Raw genomic sequence first — 16,139 nt, 5'->3', positions numbered from 1 at the left:
CCCCCTCTCGTTCTCCGGGGGATCCCCGCAACCCCTCTCCCAGCAGGGGGCGCTGTAGGGAGTGGTGGGAGAGCCGGCTGTGGGGGGAACTCCTGGCTTCTCCAGACCCGTCTCTCCCAGCAGGGGGCGCTGTAGGGAGTGGTGGGAGCGCTGGCTGTGGGGGGAGCTCCCAGTCACCCCCTTCCCTCTCCTATTCTGTAGTCCTGTCTGGCTGTTCCCCTCGTCGCATTCTTCAGACAACCCCATTGTCTGCGGCTCCCAGACGGAGGGGGAAAGAGTCCGTGTCCTTATCTGATCCCTTCCCCCCTGCTACTCCCCCATCTAGCCAGCTCCATTGCAAACCACCCTGGAGCTCCCAGCCCTCGTCCCACCCCAGTGAGTGGGGTGGGGAGGAGGGGGCATCTTCTTTCCTCTCCCCACTGTGATGGAGGGGTCCCGGGAGTCCCCCTCTTCAGTGGGCGTTTTCCAAGCGTTTCATCCGGCGCGGGGCGGGAGGGCAGGATTATGCCCCCATACAGGTTTGTGGCGGTACCGGTTGCGGGGGTGCCTCAGGTATATTCCTCTACTAGATCCGGGGGGGGCGGGGGGGGGGATTTGGCCGATGGGGGCAGGTCAGCATTGAAATCTGGGGTTGCAGCGGGGGGGGGACTGAGAGGGGGCACAGGGTGGGAGATACAAGGCTGGAAGATGAGGGGGTTCCATTGGGGGGTGAGGGAGATGTGGAGTGTGGAGGGGCTCCCAGGCGAGGGGGGGGGAGGTGGGAGGTGGGGGCTCCCAGGCAGTGGGGGAGGCGCTGTGGGGATCGGTATGAAGAAGGCTTCCGGGAGGGGGAAGGGGTTTCTGGACTATGGTTTCAAGCGAGGGTGCCCTCCTTGTGCTTGAGGGGCGTGTATGGGGTTAGGGGTCAGGTGTTGCTTTGGGGGTCTGAGATGGGATCTGGGGGCCGAGGGGACACTCAGGGCTGAGGGGTGGTAATGGGGTCTGGAGCTGAGTCATGCGTGGGGGGTCTCCCTTGGAGCGGGAGGTGATTATGGAGTCTAGGAGCGGATCGGGGTGGGGGGAGGAGCGCTGGCTCGGGATTCATTCACTCCTGCGCCGGCCCTCACCCCAAGCTGCTGCTTCCAAACCAGCGCCCAGGCAGCGATGCGGGGCGTCCTCTGCTGGTCGTTGGCTGGTTCTGCACCCTGCAGGCTCATTCAGACTCCGCACCAGGGAGTCCAGTCCTGGCCCCCCAAGGAGAGCGGGGGCAGCAGATTTGGGGGGGACGGGAGGGGAGGCTCCCTTGGGGTTGGCAGGATGAAGGGGTCGGCGGGAAAGGGGTTCCCCGGGGTTGGGCAGGGAGGTAATGTGATCGGGAGGAGAGGGGACTCCCGAAGGCGGGGGGGGGGGCAATAGGGAATAAGGGGTCCACCAGGACAAGGAGGGAGCAAGGGGCAGGGGCTCTCCCAGAGGCGGGATGGTAACATGGTCGGGGGGAAGGTTTGGGCAGGGGAGGGGGTTCACCCAGGGTCAAGGGAGGAAGAGGAAATAAAGAGGTGGGGGTTCCATCTTCCACAGAAGATGAGGGTTTAATGTGACAGTGCTGGGGAAGGGGCAGTTCCCCAGGGTCAGGGCTGGTGGCTAACAGGGTAGGGTGGGGGGAAGATGTTGCCCATGGGATTGGGAGGTTAGCATGGTTGTTGTTGGGTCCTGGGGCTGGGGAGATTCTGCCCAGGTGTGGGGCTGAGTGCTGTGCTAGGGGCCCCCAATAAGGCAGAAGCTCTACCACAGGAGATGCCCACAGCAGAATGCACATGTCACAAATATGTTGCCATGCGTTGTCTGTGGACCCATAAGAACAGAGACATAGCAGGCGGCATGCAGGTAGAAACCATGCAGCAATAAAAGCTCATAGTGCACATACTGAGCATGCACCTTGAGGTGCAGGCATGCCGTGTGGGTACATGCATGCTGTTGTGCACCCTGGTTTATAGCTGAAGCGCAGGGATGCAGTGTGGGGTTGGTGCATGCACCATGCTCTCTGATTTATTACTAAGATGCAGGAGTGTAACATGGGGGTACATGTGTGCACTAAAGATTTATACAGGGGTGCAATGTGGGGTACATGCATTCACCCTTCATTATTTGTATTACTGTGGCACCTAGGAACCCGGGTCATGGACCAGGACCTCATTGTGCTAGGCACTGTACAACCGGAACAAAGACAGTCCCTGCCAAAGCCCTTCCAGTCTGAACAGATGAATATAAACAGATGAGGGAGTACAAAGAAACAGAGGCAATATTGGCCAGCATGATAGCAGCAGTCTCAGCAAACTCTGCGCTCTGAATTATGCCCATGGGGCATGCTCTGTGCGCCACAATTTATAGCTAAGCCTCAGATACAGTATGGGGTATATCCATGCACCTTTATACCCGAGGGACAGGGGGTGCAGTGTGGGGTACGCACATGCAGCATGCACCCCAATTTATACCGGGGTACACTGTAAGGTACATACATACACCCTGATTTGTACCCAAGGCACAGGGATACAGCGTGGATACATGCATGCACCACGCAAACTGATTTATAGCTAAAAGGCAGGGGTGCAACGTGGTGCACCCCGATTTATGCCTTGCCTGGAGGGGTGAAAAGTGGAGTACCAGCACCCCACTTTATTCCTGAGGCGCAGAAGTGCAGCGTGGGGTACGTGCATGCACGATGCAGCCGGACAGATCTAAAGCCCCAGGGTTGCATGTGTGCACCCGGGGGAGCGGCATGACTGCAGCAGCGCAGCCCCGCCCGGGCCCCGCTCGCCAGCAGCCGGACAGCTCGCTAGTGCGAGCGGCGCGCGCTCCCTCTTTCACTTCTTCCAGCCCTTGCACCAGGAGCTCCGCTCCCCGACGGGGATTGGAAGGTCCCGGCTCCGCCCCCTGGTCACGTGGAGGAAGTTGCGCTGGAGCCATGGAGGAGGCGGGGGCGTCGCTCGGGTGAGTGAGTGTGTGTTGGGGCAGCGCCCCGGGGGTCGCCGCTGGCTGGGCGGCGCCTGGGCTGTGGGCCGCGGGCCCCAGGACTCTGGAGGTGGGTGCACTGGCTCCCCGGGGCGAGGGCGGTGCAGGGTCAATAAGCGCATCCCCTCCACCGCGCACGGTGCGGATCTGCGCTGGCATCTCGTGCACCCTCGCGGTGCAGGCTAGGGCGAGTCCCGCATCCCCCTCGCGCACTTGCGGCGGGCAGGTTCGCAGGCATATCCCCGTGGATGCTCGTGGCGCAGACTTGCATGGGCGTCCCCTCTCTCTCGTGCAGGGTTGTAGGTCGGCTTTGCATGTACACGCCTTCTCTCCAATCGCTGCACTGAAAGCGGCGGTGGCGTCCCTAACACCTGCATTTATTCCTGCCGTAGGCCCACGGAGCAGACTGTGCAACTGAACAGTGGAACCCGAATGCCCCTGCTTGGCATGGGCACTTTCCGCCTGCAAGGGGCTGAGCTGGTGTCCCAGTGTGTGGACGTTGCTCTAGCCCATGGCTACCGCTCCTTTGACACAGCTGCTGTCTATGGCAATGAGGCGGCGATTGGGCAGGCACTGGGTGCCCTGCTGCCCCGTCATAGCCTAGCACGCTCTGACGTCTTCCTCACCACCAAGCTGGGTCCACGGGACCAGGGCAAGGCTGAGGCCGAGGCCGCCTGCCTGCGCAGCCTGGAGCAGCTGGCCTGTGGCTACCTGGATCTCTATCTCATCCACTGGCCAGGCACACAGGGCAAGCCCCAAGGGGACAAGGGCAACCGGGAGCGGCGCTGGGAGAGCTGGCGGGTGCTGGAGCGGATGTACCACGCTGGGCAGCTGCGGGCGATAGGCGTTTCCAACTACACCCTGGGACACCTGCAGGAGCTGCTGGCCCACTGTCGGGTGCCGCCAGCTGTGCTGCAGGTGGAGTGCCACCCGGAGCTGCCCCAGCGGGAGCTGTGGGACTTCTGCCAGCAGCACGGCATCCATCTCCAGGCCTATGCCTCACTGGGCTGTGGGCAGCTGTTGGGACGGGCAGAGGTAGGGCGGGTGGCGGAGCGCCAGGGACGTACCCCTGCCCAGGTTCTTCTACGCTGGGCCCTGCACCAGGGTGTGGGGGTGATCCCCAAGTCTGTCAACCCCACCCGCCTGGCCGAGAATGCCCAACTTTGGGGCTGGGACCTCAGCCTGGAGGACATGGCTGAGCTGGGGGCGATGGACTGCAGCAGGCACTACTGCTGGGACCCCAGTGGAGTGACATAAAGTGGAAGGTGCATGTGTGTGGGGGAAGGCATGGTCAGGTGCGTTGTTGGGGGTAAGCATGCGTGGCAGGGGGGAGGGAAGATGGAAGGAACTCGGAGGTGGTGGCAGGCACATGTGGCTGGAGAGGGTGGTGGTGCTTCAGAAAAGGGACAGGGCAGCAGGTGTGTGTGGCCAGGGGAGGCGATGCTGCAGGAGTGGGACAGGGTGGCAGGCATGCTTGGCTGGGGGGGGCAGTGGTGCAGGAAGGGAACAGGGTGGCAGATGCATGTGGCTGTGGCCGGGGCGTCTGGGGACACTGCAGGAGGGGGACTGGTTGGTAGGCGCATGTGGCCGGGGGTGGTACTAAACAAGGGGAGTGGGTAACAGGCGCGTGTGGCTGGAGTGTAGTGCTGTGGATGGGGGAGGCAGTGCTGCTGTGGGGAAGCGCAGTGGCAGGCGTGTATGGTTGCGGGGACGGTGCTGCAGGCCAGGGAATGGTGGTAGGCATGTGTGGCTGGGGCGGGGAAGGCAGTGGGGAGCATAGGTGTCTGTGCCTAGGATTTGGAAGGGGGCGCCTGTGACGGTGGCTGTACCACCACAACAGAGATGCAATAAAAACTAATAAAGGTAGCCATAGAAAATACCTGTTTTTTATTACAGCTTCCCCAGATAGTGTAAAAAACCCAGCCTCTTTCCCCCTGTCCCCCCAGAGATATATGTCGGGAGTCACCCTATGGAGAGACAGGCAGCTGCCTACCCCCAGGGTTGGGTAGGGGGGAGTTTGGGGGAATATGCTCCATACAGAGCTCCCCCACAACATCGCCCTCCTCCCAGGAGATACTGGCATCCTGCAGAGCTCGGTTCCATCACCCCAGCAGGGAGGCTGCAGTCACTTGGAGCTCCTAGGGGGGGCATCACGGGCAGGTCTGTGCCCCAACCAGGCCTGGAGAGTCTCTTTCCAGCTGTTCCCCTGGTGCATCTGGGATGTCGTGCCTGCACTCTTGGGGCGTGGAAGCACCTGGAGGGGGAGGGAGACAGTGAGAGCCCAGTGGGGACACCCCCTTGCAAGTGCCTCCTCCCATTGCAAATGCTGACCCTACATAGCAAGCCCTCCCATGAACACCCCCCACTGCTCCTCTGGCAGCCCCCCATCTCCACTGCCCTCCCTGGTGCTCCCCCACTTTCTCCCTGCTCCCTCTGCAGTGCTCCATGCCTGCCCCTCCCTTGTGTGGGTGAGCCAGCTGGCTGCCTCTCTGATGGGCACTGCATGCTGATGGCCCTGGCCAGCTGAGCAATGCCACCCCACCTAATCTGTGTGTGGGGGAGAGAAGGATGGACCCACCTCCAGTGGGTGCTGGAGGGGTTCCTCTGAGGTGAGTGAGGAAGTCTTTTTAGCCTCCCAAATCCTCCCCACCCCTGCCCCTCGGTCCCCAGCATCTTATGGGTCCCTTCCCAATGCCAGCCACAGGTCTCTGGCTTGAGACCAGGGAGCCCATTGGGTTGGCGGTTTGAGTGCAACTGCCCCCCAGGGATTGTGCCCTCCTTTCTCCCCTGTTTCATCTTCCCCTGGGGGTCATCCCCTCTTCATGTGCCCCCTGCCCCTTCTAAACACATCTCACCTGCAGCGCCACGTCAAACTCATCACTCATCCTGCGCAGCTCCCGCCCATAACGCATGGCAGCCCAGAGGATAGGGGGGGCTGAGCGTGAGCGTGCCCGGAATGCCCCACCTGGCTCATCCTGCACTTCTGGCTCCAGAGATGGGGGGTCTGACCCTATGCGGCTTCGCAGCTCTGGAGGGGCAGGGGGAAGAAATTGAGGGTTGGAGTTCAGGGACTGATACACCCAAACACACCCACAAACCTGGAGGGGAAGGCTGGAAGCCCTGGCATTGGTGGGGAAGGGGTAATGCTTTGTGAGAATGGGGAATTCCCCCAGAAAGGTCTGGGAGCCCCACGTAGGGGGTAGCTAGGAGAGGGGGAATCCCCCCAGCTGTGTGTTACAAGGGGCAGAAGCTCCTCCCCATGGAAAGATCTGTGACTCCATTGTGGACAATGCTCGGGGGTGGGAGCATGAGCATTCTGAAACTAGGGCTGCCTTCTCCAGTCCGGACGCGGAGGGGTCTCACCAGCTGTGGGGGTGCCTGGCTGCTTGGAGCCGGGCGTGTGTGCCCGCTGCGACTCCGGGGGAGCAGGCGACTCCTTCCCTCGCCCCGGGAACACCTCGTCCGGGAACTCCTGGATGCGAAACATGCTCAGGGGCGGGGCATGGCGCCCGGGCTCCGCGCTGCAAGAGAAGGCGGGGATGTCAAGGGGTGCATAGCCCCGGGCCCCTCACTCGGAAAAAAGGGCTCCCCGACATATACCCCCGGGACTGCCTGATCTCCCTGGGCCCCTCCGCACCCCGGGATCTACCCCCCTCTGCACCTGGGATTCCCCTCTCCCACCCTCCTGGGATTGTATCCCGTCCCACCTCCAGCCCCCCCAGTCTCCCCCCTCAGCTCCTGGGATTTCCCTTCCCTCACTCACCCGCGGGGGGGGGGGGGGATGCTATCAATCAATCAATCCCCCCTATTTACACCCGGGATCGCGGACCCAGCCACAGTCACCCGGGCAATAGGGACTGACACCAGCCGTGTCCAATCACAGATCCCCTACATCACGGGGGAAGCCCTGCCCCCTAGTGACCTCAGCCGGCCCCGTCTCCCGCCCCGGGTTCATGAGGCTGCCTGCGCCAACCACCCCGTCAATCTCGGCGAGCGGGGCGACTGGGGTGTGGTCGCTGGGGTGGGGGCACAGGGGAGTGCAGAGGCGGTGGCGGGCACTGGGCTGGGGGGAGAGACATGGCGGGAGCAAGGGTTCTGGGGGGCTGTTCGGGGGTCACTAGGGTGGGGGCGCTTCATTTGCCCATAGCTAAGATGGCGGCAGGAAGTGGCGCTCTCGCCGACCTCACGTCTCGTTCTCTATGACCGGAGCTCCTCCCGATTTGCCTCACGCCGCTTGCGTGGGGGGCGGAGCCGTCTCCTGCGTGGGGGTGGGGAGGGTTACGCACTTCGCGCAGCTAGTCGCTGCCGGCAGCTGTCATCGCCGATCCCGCGGCTGAGGCTGGGGAACCCAGGCGTCCGAGGACTCTAAGGCGGGGGTCTCTTAGTGGGAGGCGGTGAGGGACCCTGGCGTCCGAGGACCCGGGGGAGGGAAAAGGGAGTGGGGGAGCGTTAGGGGACCCCCAAATTGGGGGTACTTTGAGGGACCCTTTTGAAGAGGATACGCCATTGGGGTGGGTCGGGGGACCCAGGAGTCCGGGCACCTTCGTGCTGGGGCGCAGCGGGAGGGGAGCCCCTAAGTGAGGACCCCCAGGCTGGGGAGAAGGAGTCGGGGACTCTGTAACCTGGAGACCCTGATGTCTAGTGAGGCTGGGGAGGGGGCAGAGAAGAGCCCCATAGAACAAGGGGGGTATTAGGGTTGGGGGCATTCCCCTCACGCCCGGCAGGCCCAAGCCCTCTGTATCGCCCTTTAACCTGGGCTGCCCCCTCTCCCCCCATGAAGCAGCCTGAGCCTGTCGGGCCCCCCCTGGCCTCTCTTGCCCGAGGACTTTGCCCCTTCCTGTGGGGGAGGCTGTGATGCCCACAGCCGGTGCTGCTGTTGGGGAACTGTCGTGGGAGGGGGGGTGTCCAGGGTGGGCTGGAACCCCCCCTCCACATATATCCGCGGGAGCTGGTTCTCCCTTCCTACATGCTGGACTCAGCACTTCAGAAAGGGAATTGATCTCTTGACACGCTGTTGCCCCCGATAGCAGCGGTATCCCCAGCCCAGGACACATTGTGCCCCCCCATAGCACTGGCACCCCCAGCCCAAGACAGACAGATTTCCCCTAGGGAAATACCCCAGGACAAGCTGTGCCCCCAGCAATAGCACCCCTCAGCCCAGGATAAACTGTTTCTCGCTGTAGTAGGGCATCTCTCTTGGCCCCTCAAACCCACTCTGCTACAATCCACATCCCCCTGGTACCTTTCTTTCTCCATACCAGCCTTGCTATATCCTCCCCTGGCTCTCAGGGGATGCCGCCCCTCATAGCCCTCTTCTAGTTGGGGCCCCCGCACTCTCCCCTCAAAGAGACGGCTGGGTATGGAGCAAGCTGCCAGCAATCTGACGGTGATTGTGCCAGCCCAGCGCCTGACGCCAGCTTTCCCCCCGGCCGTCAAGCTGGGGCTCACGGCGCTGTACACAGCGCTGTATGCCCTGCTCTTCCTCTCAGTCTATGCCCAGCTGTGGCTGGTGCTGCTCTACCGGCACAAGAAGCTCAGCTATCAGACCGTCTTCCTCTTCCTCTGCCTGCTCTGGGCCACCCTCCGCACCACGCTCTTCTCCTTCTACTTCAAGAACACTCTCAAGGCCAACCAGCTGGGCCCCTTCCTCTACTGGCTGCTGTACTGCTGCCCTGTCTGCCTCCAGTTCTTCACCTTGACGCTCATGAATCTCTACTTTGCCCAGGTAATCAGGTTGGGGGAGCGGGGGGCGCTGCACGGCTCAGCCCTGTGAGTAAAAGCCATCAACTAAGGTTTCCGCACAACTTCACTTTTCCTTGCCTGGCGCTTCCCAGAGCTGGGGATGGAACTCAGGAGTGCTGGCTGCCAACCCTTTCTCTAACCACCAAAACCCCACTCCTCTGCCAAAGCTGCGGACAGAACCCAGGAGTCCTGGCTCTAGCCCACTAGACCTAATTCCCCTCTCAGAGCTGAGGACAGAACCCAGTAATCCTGACTCCCAACCCCCTACCTGGTCTCTAACGCACTAGTCCTCACTACCTTCATATGCTGCTTGCGTTAATATATGTGGAGATGCCCAGACACCCCAGTGATGGGGTCATAGGAGTGTCCAGACTCCAGAGAGTTGTGTCCTACTATGCTGAGTGCCTGGTCCCTGCTCCATGGAGAGGACTCCAACATGGGCCAGAAGATCAGTTGGGGGGCAGCGGGAGGGAGTGGAATGGAGGGAGGGGACTATTTGGCTGTGGGGTTGAGGAATGGGAAACAGAGTCTTTCCCCTCTAGGGGGACCTTTCGCCTCTAATGAAATCCTGGCATTAGTGGTGAGTCTTGCGGGGGATGAACAGGTCCCAGAGACCCAGCCTCTCTCCCTTTGGAGTGGAGGGGCTGCACATGGGGGGTTGCTGCCATGCCCCCAATTTTTCCTGCATCCCTGCTGTCTCTGGTGCGCTCTGACTGCAATTGGGTCTGGCTTGTTGGGAACCAGGGGGCATGTTCTGTTTGTTGATGTTTTGCAACTCATCTCCCTTGGACTCTGCCTCCTCAGCCATGCTGCGCGGGGCATGCGCTGGTGGAGGGGTGCCCGTTAGGCTGTGACCCTAACTCTGCCCCCCCTTCCCTAGGTGGTGTTCAAGGCTAAAGCTAAGTACCACCCGAACATGACCAAAGGGCTGTGAGTATCTCCCCACGCTCCCCCCGCCCCATATCCATGCGGTCACTTACAGGCCCTCCACGTCCCAAGCTGGGAATAGAACTCAGGTGTCCTGACACCCCCTCTCCCCACTGGAACCCACTACACCCCCTCCCCTTCCAGACCCAGGGATAAAACCCAGAAATCACTCAGCTGAATTGGGGCCATCCCACCCCCCAGCCTGGCTCCATCTCCCACATTCCCTGGTGCTGGTGATTTTGGCCTAATGGGCATAGAGGCTCTGTGCTCACCCCCCTTCCCTGGGCAGGGCTGGAACAAAGGCTGGTGGGGGAGTGGGATTGGGCTGGCTCCCTGCGTGGGCATCTTCCCCCCCAGTAGCATCCTCTGAGCCCAGCGGCAAAGCTTCTTAGGGGATTGAGCTGGGGGGAAGGAGAGGGAAGCTGGAGAGATGAGGGAGGGGTAGGGATGGGAGACTGTGGTGAGGAGGGGATCTGGGGAGAGTGGGAGGGGCAGGGAATGGAGTAGGAGAGCTGCACTGAATGGGGCAGAGGGATCTGGGGAGGAGGGAGAGCTGTGCAGAGGGATCGGGTAAGGACGGGGCAGGGGAGCTGGTGGGGAGTGGAAGGGACCTGGCGGAGTGGATCTGCCCCCCCAGGGCAGGAGGGGAGCAGTACGTCTCCAGGCTGGCCCTCCAGTCTCAGTTTCTCCTGCAGGCTAGCTGTGCGGGGGGCCTGCCTGGGTGCCAGCCTGCTGTTCCTGGCAGTGAATGTGGCCTGTGCTTTTGTGGTGCGGATGGGGCGGGCAGAGCCCTGGGCCGTGGTGCTGACCCGTGTCCTCATCAACGACTCACTCTTCGTGCTGGGCGCGATCACCCTGGCGCTCTGCCTCTGCCTCGTGGCTCGCGGCTCACCAAGCACCAGCCTCTACCTGCAGGCCAAGGTGGGACACATCCTTCTCCTCTAACCCCAGGGTTGGGGGGAATGGGACATGGAGCTTACCTCTAGGGGGTGCCATCTGGCACTGGCCAGAGACCATGCTACCTGGGTGGGTTTGGGGGGGGCCCACAGGCCTGATAGGAATCCTGTGGGAATGGGTTGGGGAGCTTGGGTCCCAGGAATGGTGCCTGCATCTGTCTCCCTCCCTCCCCAGGGCACCACAGTGTGCCAGACAGCAGCCATGGGGGGCACCATGGTGCTGCTGCACGCCAGCCGTGCCTGCTACAACCTGGTGGCTCTGGCGTTGAGTTCCCACACCCGGCTGGACTCCTTCGACTACGACTGGTACAATGTTTCGGACCAGGTCAGTGCAGACAGGGAATGGACTTCCAGGGATGGGGGTGGCACCGATGGAGAGGTGGGGGGGGCCTGCAAGGTGTTGCGGGGTGGAGATGGCGGAGCCAGGGGAGTGAGTGGCTCCAGAGGGCTGGGGGGGTGGTGCATGTGGGGGATAGTTGGGGGGAGGCTCCAGGACTCGGTGGGGCTGCCCTTCCATGGAGACTGGTGTCTCTCGCTCTTTGTTTGGGGGAGTTGGGCACAATCTCTCCCCCACTGTTTGTCTCTGTCCTTGGGGGGGGCAGCACCTCAGCCTTTCTGCAGAGCCCCGTTTTGGCTGGTGAAGATTTAGGGGGCACCTAGGGCTGGTGGCCAGACCCCCAAAGGAATCTGAACTGTCTCCTCCAACCCCTCCAGGCGGATCTGATTACTGACCTGGGGGACCAAGGATACCTGGTCTTTGGCCTCATCCTCTTTGTGTGGGAGCTGCTGCCAACTGCCCTGCTGGTGGGCTTCTTCCGGGTGCACCGCCCTCCCCAGGACCTGGTGAGTGGGGCAGCGGGAGCACAGGATTGTGGGAGTGGAGCAGGGCCTGCTGGGTTAATTTTGGAGGAATAACTGGACACAGAGAATCAAGGATGTTTGCGTGACCCTGGCACTGTCTAGCTTTAACCAAGGTTTAATTGGGGTTTTGAGTACAGAGACCTTGGTCTGCTCAGCCCCATGGCAGCCACCCCATTAAACACCCTCTGAACCTTGGGTGCCAGATACAGATAAGGGAGGCGAATCAGTGAAAGTGTTTGAAATGTGAAGAGGCCAGACTTGTAACTGCAGCCCTTGTGCCCATTCCCCTCACGGGGGAGTTTCTGGAAGGGCAAAACCCGTCTGGCGGCCTCTGAGGTGCCAGTAAAGGTGTAATAATGCCCCGTGGTGGGGAGCAGAAATTAGTTCAGACAGGTTGGGCTGGTGTCGTTGCTAAGGTCCCACCCTGGTCCCTAGAAAACAAAACAAGACAAACACACAATAGGAAATTAAAACTCCCGGCCAAGTGAGAAACGTGCCCTCTGTGGAGCCGACTTTTACCTGCAGCCTCTCTACTGGAGAAACACAGGCTGGGCACAGGGCCCCCCCAGCTGCTCCGGGCTCCTCAGGCCACTGCTTTGAGCTGCCTCTTTGGTCATAGGTGTGTGGCAGAGTGGCAAAATATGCAGTGTGGGCTGGCTTAAGCCAGCCACTCATTAGACAGGAGGCATAAGGAGAGGGAGGGGAAAGAGAAGAAATAATGGAGGGGGGGGGGAGGAGAAAGACGCATGGGGTGGGGTGACAGTCTGTCTCCCAGGAGGTGTTTGGATTTAATAAAGCTGGTGGAGATGTCATCTGGGTCCGTCTTTTTCCCGGTCTGATGAAAGTATCTCCTAGGGTCAGGATGACAAAGGCCCAACGGTGTCATGGTGGATCCAGAGGTCCCAGGAGATGGGGGAGCAGCCAGCCTCTTTTCCTGGTCTCCTGTCTCAGTCCCTCGGTGTTATCAGCCTGTTTTTCCCATCCCCAAAGTCTTTTCTTTGAAGGGCCCCAGAAGGGAGTGAGGGTCAGGACAGCCCAGCCCCTCGGTATTTTGTCCATCAGTTAGGCCTAATTTCCAACACACCCATTTTGGTCCCTTGATTTCTGGGCCGACAAGTCTTTTGTTTAGCAGCCCTTGTGTTAAATCTGTTGGCCTACTGCTCCGTTTGCTCCTTTCCCGTCAGCGTTTGCTGGCCCCAGCTCTTGTGACGTGTTTTGAGCTTGCGCTCCCTTCTTGCAGTCAGGGTGGGTTTGCAGGTCCACTTGTTACGCCAGGCTGGGGAGGAGGAGGCGTAGCCTGCTGAGATGTCAGTTAGCAGCTTCTGGGGTCAGGAAGGGCCCCCCCCCCTCACAGTGTGCCGCCCAGCAATGGGGATTCCCCAACCCACTCCTCATGGCACAGCTGTGCTGGCGCAATATAGGGGATCCTCCTCCTCTGTGGGGCAGGACTGTTACAGCAGGTGGGGGGCAGGTCTGATAGGAGTGGGGGACCCCCACAAGGTGTCGCAAGCCTCAGCCTGGTAGGGGGGATCTACACACACACACACCCTCACAGAACAGCTCTTGTCCTGTGGGTCAGCCTGGTGGGTCGCAATCACCTGGGGAAGGGGGAGGGCTGTGAAGAGAAACCTGGCCTCCCCCCTCCAGTAATAGCCTCTCTCTTCTCTCCTCCACCCCCCGGCAGAGTGCCAATCACATCATCAATGGGCAGCTCGGGGGCTCCCGGTCCTACTTCTTCGACCACCCCGGGCAGTACGAGAACGAGGGGCCCCCCCGCAGGAAGGGAAGCAGGTAACCCCCCCCCCCCGACCTTCCAGTCCCCCAGGCAGTACCAGAGCGAGCCCCTCCCCAGGGAGAGCAGCAGGTAACACCCCCTGGGGGGAGACTAAATGTGTGGGCAGGGAGCCCCAGGGTCCTCCTCCCTCCAATGGGGTTTAAGGCCCCTGGAGGAGAACTGACCCCCAATGGGGTCTCACTGCTGGGGTGCTGGAGCACTGCATGCTGGGAGCTAACCCCTCTGGATTTGTGCCTGCTGGGGCTCTGCGTGGGGTGGGGTGGGGCGGGGCAGATGGGGGGGGACCCTGTTCTGGGGAGTGGGATGGGGGGGATGGTACTCTGGGGGTGGATCCCCGACCCCATGTAACCCCCCCCTCTGCCTTGCAGCCTGGCAGGCCGACTGGGCAGCGGCAGCTGGTATGGAGCCATTGGCCGGACTGGGAGGGATCCGGACTGGCTGGGGGGGCAGCCCCCCACAACCCCCCTGCTCTTCTCCCAGGTCACTGTGCAGGCCAGCCACCACCACAGCCTCTACTCCACCCCGCAAACCTAGGTGCGCCCCCCACCCCGTGCATCACAGGAGGACGCTGGTGAAATGCGGGCACGAGGACTCGACAGTGTGGAGGGCGGGGGGATGTGGAGGGATGAGTTCAGAGTGCAGGAAGTAGAGGGGACCCAGCTCTGTGCATCCTCCAGCTGAACATTCCCCAACCAAACAACGCCCCCCCATTGCACAGGGATGGCTCTGGCACCACCCCACACGCTGCAGCCTCTGAGGGCGCAGGCCAGTTTGGGCAGGGATCCCAGTGTCCACCCATGGGACAAAGGAAGAATGGACTGTCTCCTCCCTCTGCTGCTGAATGTGCTGGAGCATTGCATGTCGGGAGTTCCCCCTCTGGATTCATGCCTGCAGCTGAACCATCCCTGGGGGGTCACGCTGTCGTGGGGTGCCAGACTGTGGCTCAGGTGCCAGTTCGTACCCTCCGATGCACGCCAGCTCCTGGCTTCTCCGAGAGCTCTCCCCAGCGCTGCCCTCGCATCCCAAGGCTTTGGTGCTGTCCTGTGCCTCCACCCCAGGCTCAATAAAAGGTTTGTGTTTGTGGCACAGCCTCTGTGTGTGGCTTTTGTGGGTGCGGGGAGCCAGGACTCCTTGGTGGTTCCCAGCTTGGGGAGAGTGGAGTCTAGTGAATAGAGTGGGTGGGGGCTGGGAGCCAGGACTCCTGGGTTCTGTTCCAAGTTCTGGGAGGGGGAGTGGGGTCTAGTGGTTAGAGTAGGGTGGGGGCTGGGAGCCAGGACTCCTGGGTTCTGTTCCAAGCTCTGCTACAGACTGCATGAGCTGCAGCAGGTAGTTTTCCCCGGTGCCCCACCCCCCGTTGGCTGGCACAAGCAATGTGTGTGACTGGGCTACGTGGCTACCCTCACTCCTTGGACTTTAAACCCCCATCCTGATGGGGTTAATCAGCAACCTGTCCCCACATTGGCCCAGCATAGGTGGTTGGGGTGGGGAAGAGAGCCATGCCCCGGCAACGCTCCCCACGGGGCTGGAGCTGCCTGTTAGTCTGGGAGAAGGATTGCCCCCAGAGCTGCCCTGTATTTATTCCTTCTCAGCCCCCCTTTATATTGCCCATCCTAATCCTTTCTGCCTCTCGCCCTGCAGGAGTGGCACTGTTCCTCCTCCACCACAGGGCAGGTGCTGTTACCCTGCCTGCCCCTGCTAATCCCTCCATAAGCTGATCCAACGCTAGAGCCAGCTCAGCCAGGCGCAGGGGTTAGAGGTCACCGAGGACCAGCTCTTGCCCTAGTTTCTTGGGTTCCGAGGCAAGCCCTGTCCCAGACACCTGGGTTCTCTGCCTGACTGAGGCCTGCCCCTTTCTCCGTGTTTACCCCACACACTTTGGCAACGCCTAGATCAATGCAGTTGCAGCACTTGCAATGGGGGCTGGAAGCCTGGACTCCTGGTTTCTATCTTGGCTCTTGGAGGGGAGAGGGTCATAACGGGTGTGCCTGGCCTTGATGTCTCAGAAAGCCAGCTTCGCCCCAAGCCCTCTGGGCCTAGCTGAACAAACACAGGCAGAACTCCCTCAGCCTCCTTGACCTTGCCCATTGTTCCAGCAGCCTCTATAAAACCAGCTCCTCCTTATAACTGCTTTGGGCTGGCTTGCAGGGAGGCTAACAAGGCCTAGCTGCTTCTGAGCAGGGGTGGGGAGTGTGCTCTGCTGGGTTCAAGCAGGGGGCACTGGGAGGCAGGATGCCTGGGTTCCATTCTCTGCTTTCGGATGGGGTGGGGCAGCTGGTTGGAGTCATGCAATAACAGCACAAGAGTGAAGGACAGGACGGGAAGGGAAATCTTGTTTGCAAGGGAAACTGCTGAAGGGAGGGGGCGGGCTGGGGGCCTGGAATGGAGTCACCCCTATGAAAAACAGCACTTCCTGTGGCCCAGCTCCCAACCCTGCTCAACCCTCCCTCTGGCCCAGGGACCTGCAGCCCAGAATCCCCTGCTGAACCCCCTCCCCACTCCTTGTGGCCCAGCGTCCCCCATCCTGCTCCTTGTGGCCCCCTGCCCCGCTCCCTACAGCCCAGCACCCACCCGCCCTGCCCTGCTCTCTGAGGCCCAGCGCCCCCTGCTGAGTCTTGCCCCCCACACTGACCAAGCCCTGCACCCTGCTCCTTATGGCCCAGCACTCCTTGCTGAGCCCCTGCCCCACTCCCTGCAGCCCAGTGCCCCCCACCAAGCCCTGCCCCGCTCCCTATGGCCCAGCACCCCCCCACCCTGCTCCCTGTGACCCAGCACCTCCTGCTGAGCCCTGCCCCGCTGTCTATGGCCCATCACCCCTTGCCAACCCTCCGGTCCCAACTCCCTGAGGTCCAGCACCCTCTGCTGAACCCTGC

At 61.5% G+C, this 16,139-nt stretch overlaps 3 protein-coding genes across 3 annotated transcripts; 2 read left to right on the top strand and 1 right to left on the bottom strand.

Moving 5' to 3' along the window:
• The first annotated feature begins 2,819 nt into the window (after positions 1-2,819).
• Positions 2,820-4,859, top strand: LOC102932025 (glyoxal reductase). Its single transcript, XM_007070385.4, has 2 exons — positions 2,820-2,967; positions 3,381-4,859. The coding sequence occupies exons 1-2, from the start codon at positions 2,942-2,944 to the stop codon at positions 4,243-4,245; spliced, it is 891 nt and encodes a 296-aa protein (XP_007070447.2). The 5' UTR covers positions 2,820-2,941; the 3' UTR covers positions 4,246-4,859.
• BAD (BCL2 associated agonist of cell death) lies at positions 4,857-6,900 on the bottom strand. Its single transcript, XM_007072712.4, has 4 exons — positions 6,752-6,900; positions 6,352-6,509; positions 5,844-6,016; positions 4,857-5,242 (listed from the first exon to the last, which is right to left on the bottom strand). The coding sequence occupies exons 2-4, from the start codon at positions 6,473-6,475 to the stop codon at positions 5,114-5,116; spliced, it is 426 nt and encodes a 141-aa protein (XP_007072774.3). The 5' UTR covers positions 6,476-6,509; positions 6,752-6,900; the 3' UTR covers positions 4,857-5,113.
• Positions 6,901-6,970: 70 nt separating this feature from the next.
• GPR137 (G protein-coupled receptor 137) lies at positions 6,971-14,352 on the top strand. Its single transcript, XM_037904931.2, has 7 exons — positions 6,971-8,713; positions 9,611-9,660; positions 10,353-10,578; positions 10,789-10,938; positions 11,328-11,456; positions 13,159-13,265; positions 13,638-14,352. Exons 1-7 carry the CDS (start codon positions 8,348-8,350, stop codon positions 13,801-13,803), a joined length of 1,194 nt encoding a protein of 397 aa, XP_037760859.1. The 5' UTR covers positions 6,971-8,347; the 3' UTR covers positions 13,804-14,352.
• Positions 14,353-16,139: the final 1,787 nt, after the last annotated feature.

The sequence above is a fragment of the Chelonia mydas genome, chromosome 7 (assembly GCF_015237465.2).
Source record: "Chelonia mydas isolate rCheMyd1 chromosome 7, rCheMyd1.pri.v2, whole genome shotgun sequence".
Taxonomy (NCBI): domain Eukaryota; kingdom Metazoa; phylum Chordata; order Testudines; family Cheloniidae; genus Chelonia; species Chelonia mydas.
The sequence above is the reverse complement of the archived record's forward strand: the minus strand, read 5'-3'. Positions and strand labels throughout refer to the sequence as shown.

Coding starts and splice junctions, on each gene's coding strand:
- LOC102932025 (XM_007070385.4), top strand. CDS start 2,942: ATGGAGGAGGCGGGGGCGTCGCTCGG. Junction 2,968..3,380: donor GAGGCGGGGGCGTCGCTCGG/GTGAGTGAGTGT, acceptor TTCCTGCCGTAG/GCCCACGGAGCAGACTGTGC.
- BAD (XM_007072712.4), bottom strand. CDS start 6,475: ATGTTTCGCATCCAGGAGTTCCCGGACGAGGTGTTCCCGGGGCGAGGG. Junction 6,017..6,351: donor GCCAGGCACCCCCACAGCTG/GTGAGACCCCTC, acceptor CTGCCCCTCCAG/AGCTGCGAAGCCGCATAGGG. Junction 5,243..5,843: donor AGTTTGACGTGGCGCTGCAG/GTGAGATGTGTT, acceptor CTCCCCCTCCAG/GTGCTTCCACGCCCCAAGAG.
- GPR137 (XM_037904931.2), top strand. CDS start 8,348: ATGGAGCAAGCTGCCAGCAATCTGACGGTGATTGTGCCAGCCCAGCGC. Junction 10,579..10,788: donor GCCTCTACCTGCAGGCCAAG/GTGGGACACATC, acceptor CTCCCTCCCCAG/GGCACCACAGTGTGCCAGAC. Junction 13,266..13,637: donor CCCCGCAGGAAGGGAAGCAG/GTAACCCCCCCC, acceptor TCTGCCTTGCAG/CCTGGCAGGCCGACTGGGCA.